A 20,348-nucleotide genomic window follows, 5' to 3' on the forward strand; every position below is an offset into this window, starting at 1 on the left:
CATAGATGTCGGGGGAAAACGATTTGAGGACAAAATTTCCTTTCTGTTGTCCATTTATCCTTTTAAATAATATAAGGATCTTCACTAAGACCACACGGCTTCAGTTTTTCGCAGTACCTCTTCTTAGAAATATCATCTGATCCATGGAAATAGCCCAGAAGTTCGCGTGACACGTGGTGCGTGGAAGCCATGATTTTTTGCCACTCAATATGGCGGAGCCTTACCTTCCGCTGTGACGTCACTCGCTTAGTGTATTGAGACTTGCCTTGAGAGCTGGACTCCACTGCTTTACATATTCAATATAAAATATGACTTGAGGGCACCGATAACAAGCAATTTGATTTGCAGTGCAGATAGTTTCGCCCTCAGGCCATGAGATGCATGTAAAACTTAAGAGATACAATTTGAAAGCATTCATGACACGTGTGAAAAACAGGTTTTATACTGGATACAGGAATGTATTTCAAACGATGCTAAAACTAAACGAGTTAATCGGGGTGATTTTAAGCGTGGTCTTGCTATATATATATATATATATATATATATATATATATATATATATATATATATATATATATATATATATATATATATATATATATACACATACATACATATCTATCAAATTCCAGCAATCTGTGTGTGTGTGTCTGTCTGTCTGTCTGTCTGTCTGTCTCTCTGTCTCTCTGTCTCTGCGACCGCCGTTTCTCGACAACCGCCAGTCCGATCTGATTGAAACTTGCCAGGAATATTGCCGGGGACCGACGGATGTGCTTTTTCAAGGTTTGATATTAATTGGACAAGCGGTTCCCAAGTTACGGCCATTTTATTGCTTTTTTCAGTGTTGGAAAGGTGTGTGTATATATATCGTAGCTGAAGTGTCGTTCCACCTTACCATGCCATTTTTTCCCAAAGATATCTCAGAATAATGATAACAGCATATTAATAATAATAGCACAATAATTGGCAGTAATAAAAAGAATAACGTGATAAAATGACCAATGTCTGTCAACCAATAACGACCTATATATTGTCTGTCAACCAATAATGACCAATAACGTCTGTCAACCAATGACAGGACACGGTGCTATGACGTCATGACGTCACAGTCGTTTTTTATTTTTTTTTGCACGATTGATGTCACAATTCTTCTTCTTCCTTTGGTATGACGTCACAATCGATGCTAGGGACCTGAGTATGTGCCCTTTCAAGGTTTGATATCGTTCTTCAGCTGTTTCCCAAGGTTTGAATTAATTGTTGTGCTTGGTAGACATTTGTGAATACATTGAGAGAGGAGGGGGCGAGAGAGGGGGGGAGAGAGGGGGTGAGAGAGAGAGAGGGCATCACAATTCAAGAGAGGGGGAGGGAGGAGGAAAAGAGAGGAGCGGGGGGAGAGAGAGGGGGCGAGAGGGGGGGGGCGAGAGAGAGAGGGGGCTTCACAATTCTTCTTCTTCGTTTGATATGACATCACAATTGATGCTGGGGACCTGAGTATATTTCCCAGGTGTTTCCCAAGTTATGGCTATTTATGATACGGTTGGTCCGATCTATTTGAAACAATGCCCCAATCCAGTCGTCATTTACAAGAGCGAAGGAACGAAGCTGCACATACTGGCACGCACCTACGGGCACGCACCTACGGGCCAGCACTAGTGTATACAAGTATATTTTCATATTTATATATATATATATATATATATATATATTATATACATCAACAAATGCATATATATACATATCGACTCACTGACACCTTGGCTTACTTTGCAATTTCTCTGAAGGAAAGACCTACACTTTTAAGGGTTATAATGGTCTGTCTGTCTTACTTTGTTAATTGTCTTTTTCTTGCCATTATGATCGCAATTTACGTCTTCCTGCAGTGCAATATTGTCCAAATAATGCTTCAGGGGGTGAAGCACCACAGTCTGTTCCAACACTGATTTTATACAGACAGAGGGTTTGTAACTAATCAACAAAAGTTGGGACACCTGTAGGAATTGTTTGCATCAACTTTCAAGGCATAATTTACTTCCATTGCTGAAGAACAGCTGCAGTTGCTAACCCATTACTTGTTCCCTGAAAAGGGCCTTTTTAAGAACTCTGAAATTTACATTATTTTTCAGTTTTGGGTAACCTAAACTTTTTTTGTTAACCTCTGGTAGTTTACCACTTAGCTTTGTACCATTTCAGGTTATTCACTGGACTAGAAATGCTTATATTTCAGTAAAAACTGGAAAAATGGGGGTGTTCTAAAACTTATGACCGGTAGTGTATACATCTACATATATTTATATACATATACATATGCAAAAAATGTGTATATATATATATATATATATATATATATGTATATGTATATGTATATGTATATCAGTTTATCACATGTGTAGTTTGCAAACTATATTGATCTGGAATTAATCAAGAAACAAAATTAAGTTACAACAATCCCTCTCAACACCTTCCTGCACCTTCATTTAATCATGCTCATAAATGATTCCTGAGACACCAAATTTAACCAAAGGAGGTTTATCTTTTTATATTACAAACGTCAAATTATAGTTAAAAAACATTGTCTCACCAGAAGCGTTGAGAAAAAAGCTGATTGGTTCAGAGGGTGACCCCTCAATGTCACAACTGTACCCGACCACCTCCAAGATGTATTCCTTTCCATGCTCTAAATCTGATGATTCCCAGGTGGAAGCGAAGACAGAGGGCAGTGTGCTCACTTTCACAAGTTTCTTGTCATCCCCACGTCGCACCCGCACACGGTAGCCAGCTTTGCCCGGCTTTCTCAAACCCTCCTCATGCTTAGAGGGAATCCAATTAACAGACACCGTGGTTCTGCCTTGAATTGTGACATTGGTAATCCGAGGTGATGGGGGCACGGGCAAACAAGCTGTGTGCCCCAGGGACAGTGGTCCTGGTTGACCTTTCCCTCCAGGCCCAGGACGTGAAAGAATGACACGGAGGCTGTAATTTGTGGATGCTTGTAGACCACTTAGTAGCACCCATGGCTGTCCTGTGGCTGACAATAGTGAAAAACAATGATGTAGGATAACAATATTTATTTGTTTCAATATGCTTTTAGCAAAACTGACAATTTAAGATTGAGTGGATCATCCATTAAGGGATTAAAATGGGTTGCAGGAAACAAAAGATTATAAAATAACATATGAAAAATCCTTTTGGCTTATTTGGCTACACTGCAACTGCATCTGCATCCTAACCTTCCTGCACAATATGAAGTGTGCCTGACAAAGAAAGGCCACAGGTATAAAAGGAAACTGCAAATAGATCGGCATGAATCCTACTGCAGCTGCTGATGTCAACACATGTTATCATCGATAAAATGAAAAATGGCACGGAGGGCGCAGGGCAAAGCTCGATAAGAAATAAATTCATGCAAAATATTAAAAATGTTTTCACATTTGTTTTCACCCAAAATGGCATCAGTTTTCCTTTTAAGGAAAGTAATGAAGCATGTGCATGACAACTTCTTTGATCAACACATGGAGAAGACAATGAAGAAAGTTAAAATAATTTTAAGACAATCAAAAAGATCAAAAAGAAGAAACCACTCAGTAACCTAAGAGTTTATAGGTATGTATATGGAGTACAGTAATATTATTTATTCAACCAGACATCCAAGGACACAGTGGCGCTCTGTGTGTGAAACAATAATCACACAGTATACGAGGTGTGTTCAAAAAGTATCCAACCTTAATTTTTCGTGCGTAAACAAATGAAGCTTGGGAGGGGTGGTTTGGTGCACATATGTAGGCGATCCTAATCCGTATGCATTAATATTTTCTCGCCTGCAGAAGCTGTCATCGACAGACCGCCGATGAGTGAGGAAGTGTAAGTGAGCGCCGTCGGATTTTCGTTTTTGACAAAATGACGGATCACTGTGGTCTCATCGCCAGTGATCACTGTGTTGAAGAAGTTGGGATCGCTGTTCACAGTCTCCAGCTTGTCCTGTGCGATCTCCAAACGGAGTTGCTTCTGCTCGATCGTTCGCAGCTTTGGCACGAACTTCGCTGAGATTCTCCTTAAGTCCAAATCCTCAGTCACAATGGAATGAACGGATGCAATGCTGACGCCGGCCTCGTCTGCAAGTTCTCTGATCGTGATTTGACGATCCTGCATCAGCAGGATCCTCACTTGGTCAATGACGATCTCATTTCGGGATGTTGAGGGCCTACCAGAACGTGCTTCACTTTCCACTGATGTGCGACCATCTTTGAAGCGGTTGTACCACTCTTTTATCTGTGTGGAGCCCATTGCTTCGTTCCCGAAAGCCTGTTGAATCTTGCGGATCGTTTCCACTTGGGAATCGTCAAGCTTTACAAAAAATTTGATGCAGTAGCATTGTTCGAGTTTTTCCATCATTTTGTCAAAAACGAAAATCCGACGGCGCTCACTTACACTTCCTCACTCATCGGCGGTCTGTCGGCGACTGACAGCTTCTGCAGGCGGGAAAATATTCACGCATATGGATTAGGATCGCCTACATATGTGCACCAAACCACGCCTCCCTAGCTTCATTTGTTTACGCACAAAAAATTAAGGTTGGATACTTTTTGAACACACCTCGTATAATCGGGTTGTGAAACGAATCCAGACAAGACAGCTCTCATCAGGAGATAGATTAATTATTAGCCCATGTTGGAGTTACTCCGAAACGGCAGCTTAAGGATTGGGTCTCATCCGTCTGTGTCCATCTGTCCATCCTTCTGCAGCCATATCTTGGATATGTATAGACGGATTTTCTTCAAACTTGGCAAAAAGACAACATATGATGGTTTACATATGCATATCATTTATTTTTCAAAATCAGATCCAATATGGCCGACTGGCAGCATTTTGTTACTTAAACATGTCCCCAGCCATTTATTGAACATGCATGGTCTGATTTTGTTCAAAGTTGGCACAAGTGTGGTGCAGGATGGCATGCACATAGACCTCACTTTATTTTGTGATCTGACCAAAGATGGCTGACTGATAGATTGGCGGCCATTTCAGTTGTAAAAAAACCCGGTGTTGAATAAATCTTCAACCATTTCTCGGACATGCATTTACCGATCTTGTTCAAACTTGGCAAACAGATTATGAATGATTTATTACATATGCACGTCATTGTTTTTTGAGATCCGATCCAAGATGGCTGACTGGCGGCCATTTTGTGACTTGTGCGATCTTGCCCAATCGTATGCAATCTTCCATGTCACATGACCGCTCAAGTCAGTTATGGATACATATAAATCTTTTAAATATGGGCCAGCCATTTAACTCCGTATAGCAAAATTACTAAAACCACGGGGCTATTACATTTTATGTCTTTTCTCCTTGTTAATAATGATACATATTTGAGAGGGTCACACCCCTATCCTTTACTTCCAATAAACCCTGGTTACATAAAAAGGAAAATTTATCAAGTACTTCATTCTACAACAAAAACTTTCACTTTTACAGTGAAAAGAAAAAAAAGAAACGGACAATGTTGTTCTGTACTGGTCTAAAAATCATGGAGGAACCTGGACATAAATGCAGGACAAGAACATTAGTAGATGTCAGTGTATGTTGCCATGAATTGGAAGAACCGTTGTAGAAAAAGAGATAGTATTTGGGAGTTGAACCTGAAATACTCAGATGAGAACACTAAACAGGTTGGGTATCAATACCCATTTTTTTTTTGTATGCATTGTCGAAGCTCATATGAGAGTTAACACAAAACACACATCAAGGGGGGCATGAGACAAGAGGGGCGGGAAAGGGAAGGACAAAACAGTGGGGAACAGAGACATTAGGAGATCTGTGGAAGGGAGAGGAATAGGGTGGGGAACATGGGGTATACAAGATGGACATTACAGGGACTTTTGGGAAGGAAAGCAGGGAATTCGAAGGAGGTGGGTTTGGGGTGGATTAATGGGGGTAAAAAAGATCGAGGTTTTGGATGGGGGAAGATAATAGGTGCTGGTGAACAACTGTTTTGAAGGCCTGGAGGGAAGAATGGGATTGAACAGAGTTAGAGAGTTTATTCCAAAGGCGGGGAAAAGGAGGAATGAAAGAGTGAAGGTGAACAGTGATTCGTGATTTTGGTAGTTTTACCAGAAGGGGGTTGTTGGTGGAACTTGAGCGCCCTGTGGAATAAGGGGGGGGACATATCGCAGACAGAGCAGGGGGTGGGGGTGGTGAGGAGGCGAGACCAGAGAGGAGATGGGAGAAGACATAAAGACCACCGACCTGCTTGCAGTGAGAGAGTGAGATACCCGAAGACTCAGCCTCATCGTGGGAGATGCCAATGATCCTAAATACCTTGGTTTCCGCAGTGTGAAGAAAGGTGAGAGGCAGGAGCACCAGCCCTGAGGGGAGAGCAGTACTCCATCAGGCTGTTGACGAAAGCTTTGTATGTGGTCAGGAGCTCAGGTGGGCCGAGGAAGGACTTTGCACAACGGAGGATTCCCAGTCGGCGACTGGCTTTGGAGGCCAGGTTGGAAATGTGGCTTTCCCAGGAAAGATCATGGCAGATAGTGAGACCCAGAAGCTTGAATGAAAGGACTTCTTCAAGAGGATTGTTGAGAAAGTATATGGGGGGAGGGGGTTCCAAACGGTCCTTTCGGAGCGACATAGTGAGAGTGTGAGATTTGTCAGGATTGAAAGACATGTTCCACGTGTTGGACCAATTTCTGATTTCATCCCGATCTGCAGAGATCGAAGAAGCTGCGGCTTGCCGGTCTGAGGGATAAATGTCGCATCACATGTATTTTGTGCCCACATCAGATTACATCCACATTGAAACATCATATCCCATTTCATTTCATAAAAAGCTGGATGAAACATGGGTGCATTATTATGGTAAAATTATGGTAATTATGGTAAAATTATGGTAACTAATTATGGTAAAATTCTCTGAAGTTGCAGTTGATGTTTAATTGTTCATTTTATGTAAAGAAGAAAGTAAAAAGAAGCCGGTAATAATCAATTAATTGGTGAATAAAACTTCTTAAGTAATGGTTTAGAGTGAGGAAGGAAATGTCAGTGCACTTAATAAAAGGAAAAACGACAAAGCTTACTCTATGTACATATTCTGCTGGTTGCACCTCTTGCAATTCCCGACGACGGTGAATAAATAATTGCAGAATTGAGTCAATCACTGCCATGATCTAATCAGGTTGAGGTAATCTGTTTGTGAGCAGGATATCTCAAAAAGTTATGGACAGATTCAGACAAAACCTGATGGACAAGTGTGACACGGCCAAATTGGTTAGATTTTGGTGAAGATTCGGATCTGAGAATTTTTTTAATTGTTAAATTGATTCTTTACCATTAAGAGATGAGGCCAAAAACAATATATAGCCCGATATTTCAAAATGTTGTGGACGAGTTATGAAAAAAAAAACTTGGTGGATGAGTAGGGTAGGTGACAAGAACAAGCCGATAAAATCTTGGTTCATGGCCGGATGCAGATCCGGCCTATCAGTGGGTTACAAAGCGTAAACTGTTCAGCCTGGTGGAGGTATGCACTCCACCAAGAGCTGTTCTAGTTGTGTAATATTTTTTACAAGAAATTGTGCACATTTGTGATGGAACATCCTGTGTACTTCATGGCACATCTGATGATAAAATCAAAGAACCATGAGGCATTAATGTCGAATGATTTGTTCATGAAACTCAATAAAAACAAAAGATTACCATCCATTGTCGCCCAACCAGTGGATGTCTCCTCCTCAGAACGATACTCCAGCTGGATGGATGTTATGGGGCCATCCCCAAAATATGGCTCAACTCTTAGGAAGACTTTGAGTTTTCCAGGTCCATTCCCGTGGACCTCAGGAGACTGTTTAGGGATTGGGGGAACTGGACAAATGGGAGGAATCAAAGTATTAAGTCTGCATGAATTTCTGGAAGGGTTCAGATTAATGCCTCCCAAAGATGGCCATTTTAAATCCCACCTATTAGAACATCATAAGGTTGTATTCTATCACCGAATAGCCGCATTGTTTTTTTTGGTCATGGGGATGCGAGTGACATTCTTTTCAAAGGATTGTTCCACGATCACAGCCACGATTGACCTGAGGTCATTAAGTCAACCAGAACGTGGAGGCTGGCACAATACGTCAACAAGATGAGGTGTCAAACCACCTCCCTGAAATAATTAAGTGAGATCTTTTTTTTTGTATACAAAGTTTAGGCTTATGATGTATGATATTGTTACGGATTTCAGAATCCGGTCTGATGAATGCATCCACACATCCAGGTCCTCCGACAGTTATTTCCTCAAATGCATGTTCAGATTAGTCCCATCCCCGTGTCTAATGGGATCTTGAATGTGATGCGTTGAGAAGGGTAAAGGATAGATCCCCTCTCTTATGGGAAGCTTTTTTTTCTTTACGACAGACACATTTACACACATTTATTTCACGAGCTCTGAACCCCACCCTCATTTTTCCTCAGCAACGTTCTTTCACGAGCTCCGACACCCGCCTTTTTTTTGAGAGTGCACGGGTCGTCATGGTAACCGTGTGCGCAAGTGGGGCGGGGTGAGCTTGGGGCGGACTGTGCCTGCGGAGACGGCCCACAGATATAAAAACGAATGGAGGTCCGTTCTGAGGCGAAAGAAAGCCGGGGAGGGAGAAGAGAACGAGAAGCGCACAAGAGGAGAAGGAAGCGAGCGTGTGGTGCGCGTGTGGGTGTGAGTAGCGCCGCCAACAAGTGAGGCACGGGTCGGTCACCAACAACACCAGGGTCTAAACCCGCGACGGATGATCCTGGTGCCCTTCAGACTTCGACTGGCGTTCAAGGCTGTTCGCGAGAGGGTGCATGGCAAAGCTGTGTGCTGGCGACGGACGTGACACGCACACACGCATTTCAGGACGTTTTCACTTCACGGACGACTTTCTGGTGAGCGAGACGATTCTTTCCCTCCCCCTGAATGATCTGTTGGGTACCCATGTCTGTGTTTAGCTGTAACTCAACCCCCAATAAGCATCTGCTCTTTGTCTCTTTCCTGGCATTTTGATTGATTTAGCTTTGAAATTTATTCTTTATTTACCTCAGAAAATAAAGTTCTTTTTATTTATTTATTTATTTTATTAATAAATCATTTGTCGATTTCCAACCTGTCCGTGTTTGTCCTTTCCTTCTATTAGTCGAGCATTGTCCGAACCAAGATAGACTGGGAGGTAATTACCACAGATTTGACCAAAAATAGTCGGCATGCACCGGCGGTTAAAACGCTCGGCCGCCCTAATTAAAATCTAATCAGATAACATTGGTGCTTTACCAAGGGCGCGCTCCCACTCAGGTAACCACGTGACCTCTAGTTAAACAGAATAATTAGACGGTGGACACTGAAACTCGTGGTTGACTGCGTGGCGTTCGTGGTTTTAAAACAACCCACCGTACCACAACGTTAATTGTGAGCGGTGGCCCCAGGTCCGGCTCTTTCGAGGACAACCGGGGATTAACCCCCCTGAGTGACAAGCTGGTGTCTCGGTACCCGTGGCCGCAACAATATATTCCATGACTTATGATATATTAGATAGATGAATGCAAAAACATTATCGAAAAAGAAAATCCCATTAGCTTGCACCTCTGACATCGACGTAGAAAGAGTGATGGGCTGAACCAGCATGCGTGCGTACTCGGCATGTCCATTCCCCAGCATCGCTTGACTGGGCGTGACCCAGATTTATGGAGGTGAGTGTCTTGTTCACGTACATATTTGTGACTGGGTGTCGGGGCTGGAGAGAGGGAAGATATAATGAGTGCAAATAATTATATTAATTGAATTGAAATTAATTTGTCAGTCTCCATATACCTCCATGTGTACTCTCATGCATCCTTCCTTGCAAATCCTCTGATTTCTCATACCCCTAAATGAGCTCCTGGTATGCGATTCCTTGGTGGAGATGTGAAGAGTAAAGATGGTTTCCCAGGAGGCATGAAGACTATGTCTCCATGGACTGGCAGTGGCCAGCCTGTAGCCAAGCACTCCAAATGAGCATCTTGGCCCAGATTTGTCTCCACCGTGGTTGAGACACTCAAGATGGAAGGAGCACGGAGTGTGCCTAGGATGGGATGAAAGGCAGAGATGTACATTTCAGGAAGCATGTTTGAAAAAATAGGAAATAAAATTTTGAAGTTACATATTCCTTCATTTATATTTTCAGGCATCCCAAGCTCTATGAATGTCTGAGATATTTCCTCCAGCTAAGAGCCAGGATAACTATTTGAGCCACTCTTGAATTATAGGACAACCTTGAACCCACATAGCTATTGTGGTAAATATGGTAAAAGTAACACCCTTGTTCACCAGATCATCAAGCAATTAAAACTCAATTTCAGTCACTTTGGATCAATTCATACGTGACATCAAGTAAACTTCAATCGCAGAAGCGGCACACATTTTACCGTTTTCTGAACGATAGCAACAACAGGATGTCACTTAATTCCTCAAGATCACATCAGGAGAAGAGATAATCAGCTGAACATGTTTTTCTTAAGATAAGGTATGACAGCCAGTTAGAAGTTAAAATGTGAAATACATTTAAAATTTTCATTCTGTGATTTTGAGGATGGTATGAGATTGTCTAGGGTCAGTGTTCAGTACCAGGATGAGTACACGTTTGGCCGTGAGGGCAGATGCATCCCTGGTGTCGATCACAGTGCTGCTCAGGTGTACATCTGCATTGTAGACGGCAATTGGGCCCAAAGGAACCATCGACACATTCTGTTGCACACAACATAAAAAATCTACGCATCAATGAATCCTTTTGCATTTTTAATAACTATCGACAATATCTTCTTCTTTAACGGCCACAAATATTCCCATGTGCTTGTGGGGCTTTACCATAACCTTCAACACCTGTGATGTACAAAAATGTATTGGCCGCATAAAAATCTGCACTCATTAAAGTGGTCTACAGGGGAGGTGGAGGTGTTTGATTTCCCCCCCCCTCCCCCCCACAAAAAAGGTATTTACTCTCTTCTCTGAAACTACACATCATTTTGATGAAACTTGACCACAACCTTCATCACTGATGATGTACCAAAGTTTTTTCACGGCTTAAAATAAATCAGGGCCGAGGGGGTCTGCGTAGGGTTTGAGCCCCCCAAAATAGGTATTTGCTCTTCTATGAAACTACACACACGATTTTGATGAAAGTTGACCACAAACTTCATCATCCCTGATGTACTAAAGATTGTTCATGACATTTAAAAAAAAAATCAGTCATGGGGGGTTTGTGGCAGGTGTTTGAGTGATTGTTACTCCTGATCCAGGTGAGCTTCAGGGCATGCAGTCCTATTTTTAATTATGCATAGTGTAAAATAAATTGCACTGCTGTTATTCAGCAAATATATACCTTTGTCGCAACGTGGCCCAGTCCAGCCAGAAAAACAAGAACAGCCGTAAGGGTCATCTTGGCACACACGGATTCCAGCGCAGAGTGGTCGAGAGCAAGGAATGTGGCACCCAGGCCCCATACCCAGCTGTGCACAGGCTGTACAAGGGAGTGAGAATAGTGTGCAAAACGGGGAAATGAAGGACAATAAGGCACTATAGAATCGTAGCTATGAACCATATTTTCTGCGTAAGATTGAGGTTCATGCAGAGAGAAGTGTGAGAGGGTAAAGGGCAACTGACAGTGGGACAGTGGGAACAACACCAGGATGCAGATGAAGAAAAGAGAGTGAGACTGAGACTGAGACTGAGACTAACAGAGTGGGGGGAGGGGGGGGAGGAGGATTTTTTTTTATTATCTCCTCCTAGATGAAGCGTCAACGGTCTACAAAACTCAGCTATATTGTACTTGGTATACATGACTCTGGATTGCCATACTTTATAGCTCGCTATCATGAGCGAATGTGTAAAAATTTGTGGGGTTAAAAAGTGAAGCCAAGGCCGCCGTGTATTAGCTATGACGCCAGAGGGACATCACTGAACATCATTGGACCAGTGCTATCACGTGCCTACCATAGAATAGACCAGGGATGGCAGTTTTTTTTTTTTTTACTATAATGGAGCAAAGTGTTTGTTATCTCCTCCTGGACGAAGCATCAATGGTCCATGAAACTCAGTTATATTGTACTTGGTTTACACCACTCTGGATCACAATACTTTTTAGCTCATGGGCGCAAATGTACATACTTGCTCATTATCATCTGTTTCTGGAATACATTTTCAAAAAAATGCTGTGACAATATATTCGGTGTTTCCGCATGACTATCTTCAATTACAACCCCATAAAAGCCACTCAGGTATCAATGCCTCATTTGGAAAGAAAAAAAAAGCACGCGGAAAAGGAATGAAATCACCACTGCAGATCTCCGAACCACAAAGGACAACAAAATCACGTGACCACCACCACCTCTGCCACCCATCAATGGGACGGGTAATCTACTAGTAATAACAATGTAATGAAGACAATTACCAGGGAAATTGGATGTAGATTCTAATGAGAAAAACAAACCAATATGGCAGGTAGATCCAGTAAAGCCAGGAGCACAGATGCATTTCCCAGTCTCAGTGTTGCAAATACCGCCATTAAGACAGTCTGGGCAATGCTTTTCGCAGTTGTTCCCCCAACGTCCTGCTTCACAATCTGCAATAGAGCAGCGTTAAAGAGTGGTCTTAAGAATATATTGAAGATGAGGAATTGTTTTGTAAATAAAAATGCAGTCTGTCGAACATGACAAGAAGTCATCACACCATATATATATAAAATACGAGAAGTGTGAGTTTGTGTTTGTTTGATATATATATATATATATATATATATATATATATATATATATATATATATATATATATATATGCACTCCTCCACTACTGGACTGAATGAGTTGAAAAATGCAGGTTGTACTCGGGGTATGTACGAGGAGGCTTTCGGTGGTAATTTTTTTTTTTAATAGTCCCTCGGGTTCCCGGTTGGGGGATGACCCCGTTTCTCTGTTTGTAAATATGCATCGTATAGTGGTGCACCCTGTGTGAGGTGATGATACAAGTCATAATAAAGTACCCCACTTTTCTGGATCAAAACCATAGACATCATTGAAGTAGGGGAATTATTGTCCCCCACCCCTCTGACAAAGTCGGAGAAAGGGGACATTAAAATGAGCTCCATCCGACCAACCAACTGACTGATATCTATTCCGCATGACATTATCTCAACCTGATTAGATGACGGCTGTGATTGGCTGAATGATGTTGCCATGGCAACCATCTCAGTAGCTTTGCTTGCGTATGCGATATTTCAGAAACCGTTCAAGATTTAGCTCTCTTTTTCACAGATCGATTCATCATACCACCCAAAGGTGGAGGATCGGGAGCATCAGCTCCTTGTTGTACTAAATATCAAACTGTTTTTTGTTTGTTTGTTTGTTTGTTTGACTTCTATGCACTCCTGAACCCCTGGATGGAATGAGTTGAAAAGCTGGTGGTTGTACTCAGTTTGTGCCCAGGAAGGCTTTAGGGAGTAAAGAAAATTCATAGACCTGGGGGTTCATGGTTGGGGTGTGGGGGTTCACCCCAATTCTCTCTATGTAAATGTGTATTGTATAGTGCCACCCGGTGGAAGCTGTTTGACAAGTCATAATAAAAATGAACTCAAATCAACTCGTACATAAGGATGGATTATTTGCTAGTTTGCAAAGATTAAGGAAGTTATTTGTGAAAATGAAACATGATTAGTAATGCTATCAACAAGGACGATATCAAATACAAAATAGCATCACTAACGAAGGAAAGCACCGAACAGGACCGATGAACCAATTTATGGACGGATGACTGATCTAAAAATCGGCCAAAGAGAAGGGTCGAAATGAAAAAGGAACAGCCTGAAGTACAGTTTGACATTTTGCTCTCGAAACTATAAATTAATCAAATAAAATGCTCACAACTGTTTTCTTGGATTACATGTTCTATACATGGTGTATGCAAGTGTCATGTTATTGTTTTGAAATTGCCTTCCCACCTTACCTCGAACAAAGAGATTAATGATGGCAGCTTCAGACCAATCCTGACTGATGCCTCTCACCACATAAAACCCAGCATTCTGTGGCTGAGCGTTCTCAATTGTCAGAACGGCCCGTACCCCGCTCACCTCCTCTCGGGGTACCATGGTGTGCAGGTGCTCTGCTGCCCACATGCACGGTGTATAGTTAGCAGGGTTCATGAGGTGTAACATGCTTCTGTTAAGACCCATATGGGACATCATAGTCACTCAGTTCTGAAGCACGTATATTGTTGCACCTGTGGCTATAATCTGAATCCCAACAATTTCAACCTTAGCTTTAGAAAGCACCGTTTTACCCTACATTTGGGATGTATTGCACTGAAGAATTAAGTTTTTATATGCCATATCCATATTAAGTATAAAGGAGAAGAGCAGAGAGTCATTGAAATAAAAATGACCTTTGGAGGGGTGGTTATAAGGTAAAAAGGAAGGGAAGGAAAGTGTGAGGAAAAGAAAGACAGCGAATAATGGTGTTGGGGTTAAAATTAGGATTCTAAGAATTTTTATTATTATTATTATTATTATAATATAATGCATAGGTGGATGCTGAGCATGTGCCCAGAATGTCCATGTGGCACAAGCTCCATAAGGGCATGCCACAAATACTGTATAAATGGCCAGTGAAATATACAACAAACTTTTTTCCCAGACCATTTTCACTTTTCCCTTGTGCTGTCAGCCCAGTAGAAGCCAATGCTGCCCCATGAGGATGGTAGTAGGTTCTACTCCATCTGCATCACCATCGGATATTCATGAGTTTTTTTTTTTTTCAAAAACGGTGTTTTTTCGGTTGACAAATCCACCTTCAACCTCTGTTTTCTCGATGTATGACGAAAGGAAATTTCCAAGCTGAGTCGTGAAATAAATGAGATAATACATGTGATGCTTCTTGTTCGTACTTTGTGAAAAATATTGCAACCCTTATATGTCGAGACATTTGACCATTTAAATTAAAACGTGTATGGCATTAAAAAAAAAAAAATTAAAAAAAACCTCAACATTATTCAATTTGACACGAACCTCTGAGCTGTCTCACTTTAGTTTTAATCTCTGAATTCATACATCTATCTCCACAAATAAATGTCAGTGTGTGTGTGTGTGTGTGTGTGTGTGTGTGTGTGTGTGTGTGTGTGTGTGTGTCACTGTGTCTCCTCCAAAAGTCTAAAACTATAAAACCGAGCAACCTGAAACTTTGCATGCATACCAAGAAAACTCCAAGGAAGTGCATGGCTGAAAATTGGGTGTTTGGGTTAATTAAAACACTCCTTTTGAAGATAATTAACGGCCTTGTTTAATTATATCGTTCATCAGCCGATCCTCGGCCACCTCACTCTCTGGGGTCTTGAGGCGTTTTCTGGATAACCTCGCTGGAGTCTGAAGCCGCCATGTTTTTAGGCCTGCTCAGCCATCCCTTCACTTGCGACATGCCGCAACGATTTCTTTGCTATAAAGTTTTTTTTTTTCACTTTCCTCATTCATATTATCGAATGCCTGTTCATCATAGCTCAAATCGCTGGATACATCGCTTTTGTACGCACTATAGTTTTCAAATTAAGAGCTTGGAGAGATTTCATGCATTATACGATATGATTTTCCACGATCTAATCTCATGGACTAATTAAAGTATATCATCGAAATATTATTTCGGTTTTTCGGATCAGATATCGTCCGGACTAAATAAGTGTCGAAATCTGTTGTGAACACTGATCATGTAAATAAATAATGAAGCTGATATACATATTTACGTTAAGCAAGCATGGCTATGTTCTCTCATTCTCCATAGATACACAAGAAAATGTAAAATTTCCATATCATTAAACTTATCCTTTTGTATTGTTTGGAGAATTGCATTGAGGAAACAAAAAATTTAGGAACATTGCAAAACTAACCAGCTTCATTGAGCTATATGATGGAATGCATTCACTGCCAGACCTTGCACCCTGTCTCCCAGAGGGACTGCCTATCCATAGCATCTGTCAGATCTGTGTCTATATTTTCAGAGGTTTCACAAGGTGCTCGACAGAGGATCAAAGTAAATTACGTGAAAAGTGGACGTTTTAATAAACAGTGATAATGTTTGTGCAGACCCTGAACCGATGTACCATGTGACGCGTGCACAGACGAGCAGACAAAATGGCGGAATATCTGCGATATTTATATCACGGGTGACAAGGCAATGTCCCTCCTCCGTAGATCCACAAGAAAATGTGAAATTTTGAAACCATTAAACGGATCTTTTCCTACTGTTTGGAGAATTATATTGATTAAACAAAAAATTTAATAACATACCAAAATTAACTACCCTCATTGAGCTATATGATTTAATGCATTCCTCGCTACAGCTTGCACCCTGTCCCCCAGATGGACTGCCTATCCATAGTATCTGCCAGATCTGTGTCTATATTTTCGGAGCTTTCGCGAGGGAATCAAAGAATCAAAGCAAATCTGGTAAAAAGAAAATGGACGTTTTAAAAAAGAGTAATGTTTGCGCGGACCGCAAACCGATGTACCACGTGACGCATGCGCAGATCAAGATGGCGGATTATGTGCAATGTTTATTTCACAGGTGATTGAACTTTGCGATGTCTACAGGGTTGTTCTGCATTAAACAGCAACATTTGTTATGGATAAAGTCATTATATGAACTAATTCATTTTATTTCTTTAACTACTGTGTGCTTGGTGAAGACCGCCTTCAAAGTTAAAGGGATTCAACATGGTATGCAGCCACAGCCTGGCAAGCCGTTCCTTGTCAACTATTTAATTGGACTGCTTCATTGAGTGCTGAAACCACTTGCAGTGCACCCAATCGTCGATAGTGGGACTGCGCGACATAATTCTGAGCAAATTATTCAATCACTGCAGATGATTTTGCCACGCCACGTCATTCAGAGCGAGTGGTTCGTGCTCCGTCATCCTGAGCTAATGCTTCGTGCTCCATCATCCTGAGCGAGTGGCTCGTGTTCCTTCATCCTGAGCTAATGCTTCGTGCTCCATCGTCCTGAGCAAGTGGTTCGTGTTCCGTCGTTCTAAGTGAGTGGTTCGAGTTCCGTAGTCCTGAGCGAGCGGTTCGTGCTCCGTCGTCCTGAGCGAGCAGTTCGTGCTCCGTCGTCCCGAGCGAGTGGTTTGTGCTCCGTCGTCCTGAGCGAGTGGTTCGTGCTCCGTCGTCCCGAGCGAGTGGTTCGTGCTCCGTCGTCTTCAGCGAGTGGTTCATGCTCCGTCCTCCGAGCGAGTGGTTCATGCTCCGTCGTCTTGAGCGAGTGGTTCGTGCTCCGTCCTCCCGAGTGAGTGGTTTGTGCTCTTTCCTCTGAGCGAGTGGTTTGTGCTCTGTCCTCCTGAGCGAGTGGCTTGTGCTCTGTCCTCCCGAGTGAGTGGTTTGTGCTCTGTCCTCCGAGGGAGTGGTTTGTGCTCTGTCATCCCGAGCGAGTGGTTCGTGCTCCATCGTCTCGAGCGAGTGGTTCGTGCTCCGTCGTCTCGAGCGAGTGGTTCGTGCTCCGTCGTCTCAAGCGAGTGGTTCGTGCTCCGTCGTCTCGAGCGAGTGGTTCGTGCTCCGTCGTCCTGAGCGAGTGGTTCGTGCTTTGTAGTCCTGAGTGAGTTTTTCATGCTCTGTCGTCCTGAACAATTTGTTAATGCTCCGTCGTTCTGAGCGAGTTTTTCATGTTCCGTAGTCCTGTGCAAGTTGTTTGTGCTCCCTTGTTCTGATTGAGTTGCTTGTGCTCTGTCGTTCTGAGCGAGTTGTTCGTGTTCCATCATTCTTCGTGAGTTGTGAAATAACACCAGATTTCTGAGCCCTTTGCCGTATTAAGGTGTTTTCTAAATTACCGAGCCAATTGTTTTTTCCACCGATCACACAATGTTTGTGAAAATATCCCTGAAACGTCTATACAAACGCAACGTTGTTTTTCAGTTTAAGCTGCTCAACATTTTTGGTTTTACAGTACGTACTGTAGTTAGCAATTACACCGACTCCAACTTGCCAATATCGGCCAGGCACGTGTGTGTGTGTGTGTGTGTGTGTGTGTGTGTGTGTGTGTGTGTGTGTGTGTGTGTGTGTGTGTGTGTGTGTGTGTGTGTGTGTGTGTGTGTGTGTGTTGTTGTTCATAAAGCGAAACATGTTCTCACTGCTAACTCCCCTGCACCCACCCCTTTCTCTCTTTGTCCCATTCTCGCTCTACTCTTTCCCAATACAGTGCAGCATCCTCCTCTCACACATACCTCTCTCAATCCCCCTTCAATCAATGCCGATACCTCGGCTCGATACGGGGGAAGGAAGGCCAAATAAATTATACTGGCGATACCCGTGCACATGCACAGGATAGCAGTACAACATAGCTGGTAGCAGACGACAGACCGTACACGGGGAATGACAAAAATACGCATTGTGCAAAATGCAAGTGGTACTATGGAACGCCAAGACTTCCCAAACATTGTCGGCATGTCCGCTAAGTGCCACAGCAGTTTCATAGGGATCGTGTGACGGCGAGCCGAGTTTTTAGTGTGCAAGCTTGGTATTATAATGGAGATGATCACAGAGTAAAAAATGTTTTCAGTTGTCATGAAGTCATGAATCCCCACATCACTCTAAGCTGTCTAGCCTGGGTTTGAATCCTGACCCAGCTATAAACTGTCATCCCAGTGTTTCACAGGGTGATTCATGAATGTGCATGTCGTCTCTCAGATGGACGTTAAACTGGGCGTCTCATCTGCCGGAATCCCTTTCCCCCTCCCCTCTCCCACTCCTCTGCCTCTCTCACCCTTATCCCACCCCTCTCTCTCCCAACCCCCCAAACTGGGTTGCTGACAGACTGCATGTGCCATACAGAAACTTGGTGGGGGGAGGGGAGGGGGGAGACAGAGAGACCTCTGACCAGTTTGCGATGAGAAGGTGATAGGCGCATAGACTGAGCTTCGTGGCTGGAGATTCCAATGGTCTTGAATGCTTCCAAATGATCTTGCTCTATTATATTTATTACCCTATGATAGCGGAAACCCTTTAGAATATATTGTGATGCACACACACACACACACACACACACACACACACACACACACACACACACACACACACACACACACACACACACACACACACACACACACACACACTCCTCCTTTGGTAACAGAAGATGATCACAAGTTCATCAACATAAAGTATGTTTGGCATTATGATCAGTCATTTGTTTGATTATGACACTATATATTTGTTGTCAGTTTTTTTTTTTTTTAAACGAAAACATTGGACTGACGAAAATAACCCGAAAACGGACTTAATGGACAGAGTATGGCATGAAAAAATAGTAGTTGGCATAGTAGTTCTCTCAAATTTATGAATGAGCTTGTACATATGTCAGATGCATGAGAGGAATTTTTGGATTTATGTCGGCTTTCATGGACAGGAAAAACCATCAAGATATTTCTGTCTTACATCAACCACTTTTACATACAAGGAATCAGGAACTGCATCTTGCAAGAAGAGTGCTCTAGCCTGAAGCGTGACAAGTGCCTGAAAGTCCCAACATCCCCCCCTCTGATATCCCCATGATGTAGTTGTTTACAATGGTATCCATTATCAAGTCTGGTCGAGTTTCCTGTACCAGCATTGTACTTGCAGGTAGAAAGCAGAAAGCATTGCCGGGTAGAAAGTTCATGGACTTTTGTAAGATGTCCATAATGCGTGGTCTGAACTTGCAGGTAGAAAGCATTGCCAGTACCGTTCATGGACTATTGTAAGATGTACGTAATGTGTAATCTGAGCTTGCAGGTAGAAAGCATTGCCGGTTATATTCATGGACTATTGTAAGATGTACGTAATGTGTAATCTGAGCTTGCAGGTAGAAGGCATTGCTGGTTACATTCATGGACTATTGTAAGATGTACGTAATGTGTAATCTGAGCTTGCAGGTAGAAAGCTTTGCCGGTTACATTCATGGACTATTGTAAGATGTACGTAATGTGTAATCTGAGCTTGCAGGTAGAAAGCTTTGCCGGTTACATTCATGGACTATTGTAAGATGTACGTAATGTGTAATCTGAGCTTGCAGGTAGAAAGCATTGTAGAATGTGTAATCTGAGCATTCATGGACTATTGTAAGATGTACGTAATGTGTAATCTGAGCTTGTGGGTAGAAAGCATTGCTGGTTACATTCATGGACTATTGTAAGATGTACGTAATGTGTAATCTGAGCTTGCAGGTAGAAAGCTTTGCCGGTTATATTCATGGACTATTGTAAGATGTACGTAATGTGTAATCTGAGCTTGCAGGTAGAAAGCTTTGCCGGTTATATTCATGGACTATTGTAAGATGTACGTAATGTGTAATCTGAGCTTGTG

At 42.4% G+C, this 20,348-nt stretch overlaps 1 protein-coding gene across 4 annotated transcripts in view; it reads right to left on the minus strand.

Annotated features, from left to right (window-relative positions):
- LOC147024172 (tyrosine-protein kinase receptor Tie-1-like) overlaps window positions 1-20,348 on the minus strand; it is a 145,113-nt gene that overhangs the window by 80,754 nt on the left and 44,011 nt on the right. For 2 of the 4 annotated variants that reach the window (XM_085883825.1, XM_085883824.1), the window contains exons 4-11: window positions 13,982-14,140; window positions 12,474-12,605; window positions 11,367-11,504; window positions 10,613-10,732; window positions 9,874-10,070; window positions 9,593-9,743; window positions 7,693-7,857; window positions 2,579-3,025 (exon numbers count right to left, since the gene is read on the minus strand). In XM_085883825.1, coding sequence (XP_085739951.1) covers window positions 2,579-3,025; window positions 7,693-7,857; window positions 9,593-9,743; window positions 9,874-10,070; window positions 10,613-10,732; window positions 11,367-11,504; window positions 12,474-12,605; window positions 13,982-14,140 — 1,509 coding nt within the window. The remainder of the gene's footprint in view (window positions 1-2,578; window positions 3,026-7,692; window positions 7,858-9,592; window positions 9,744-9,873; window positions 10,071-10,612; window positions 10,733-11,366; window positions 11,505-12,473; window positions 12,606-13,981; window positions 14,141-20,348) is intronic. The other 2 variants (XM_085883826.1, XM_085883827.1) reach the window with 2 other exon arrangements.

The sequence above is a fragment of the Eptatretus burgeri genome, chromosome 6 (assembly GCF_056783735.1).
Source record: "Eptatretus burgeri isolate ZD-2024b chromosome 6, Ebu_testis_v1, whole genome shotgun sequence".
Classification (NCBI taxonomy): domain Eukaryota; kingdom Metazoa; phylum Chordata; class Myxini; order Myxiniformes; family Myxinidae; genus Eptatretus; species Eptatretus burgeri.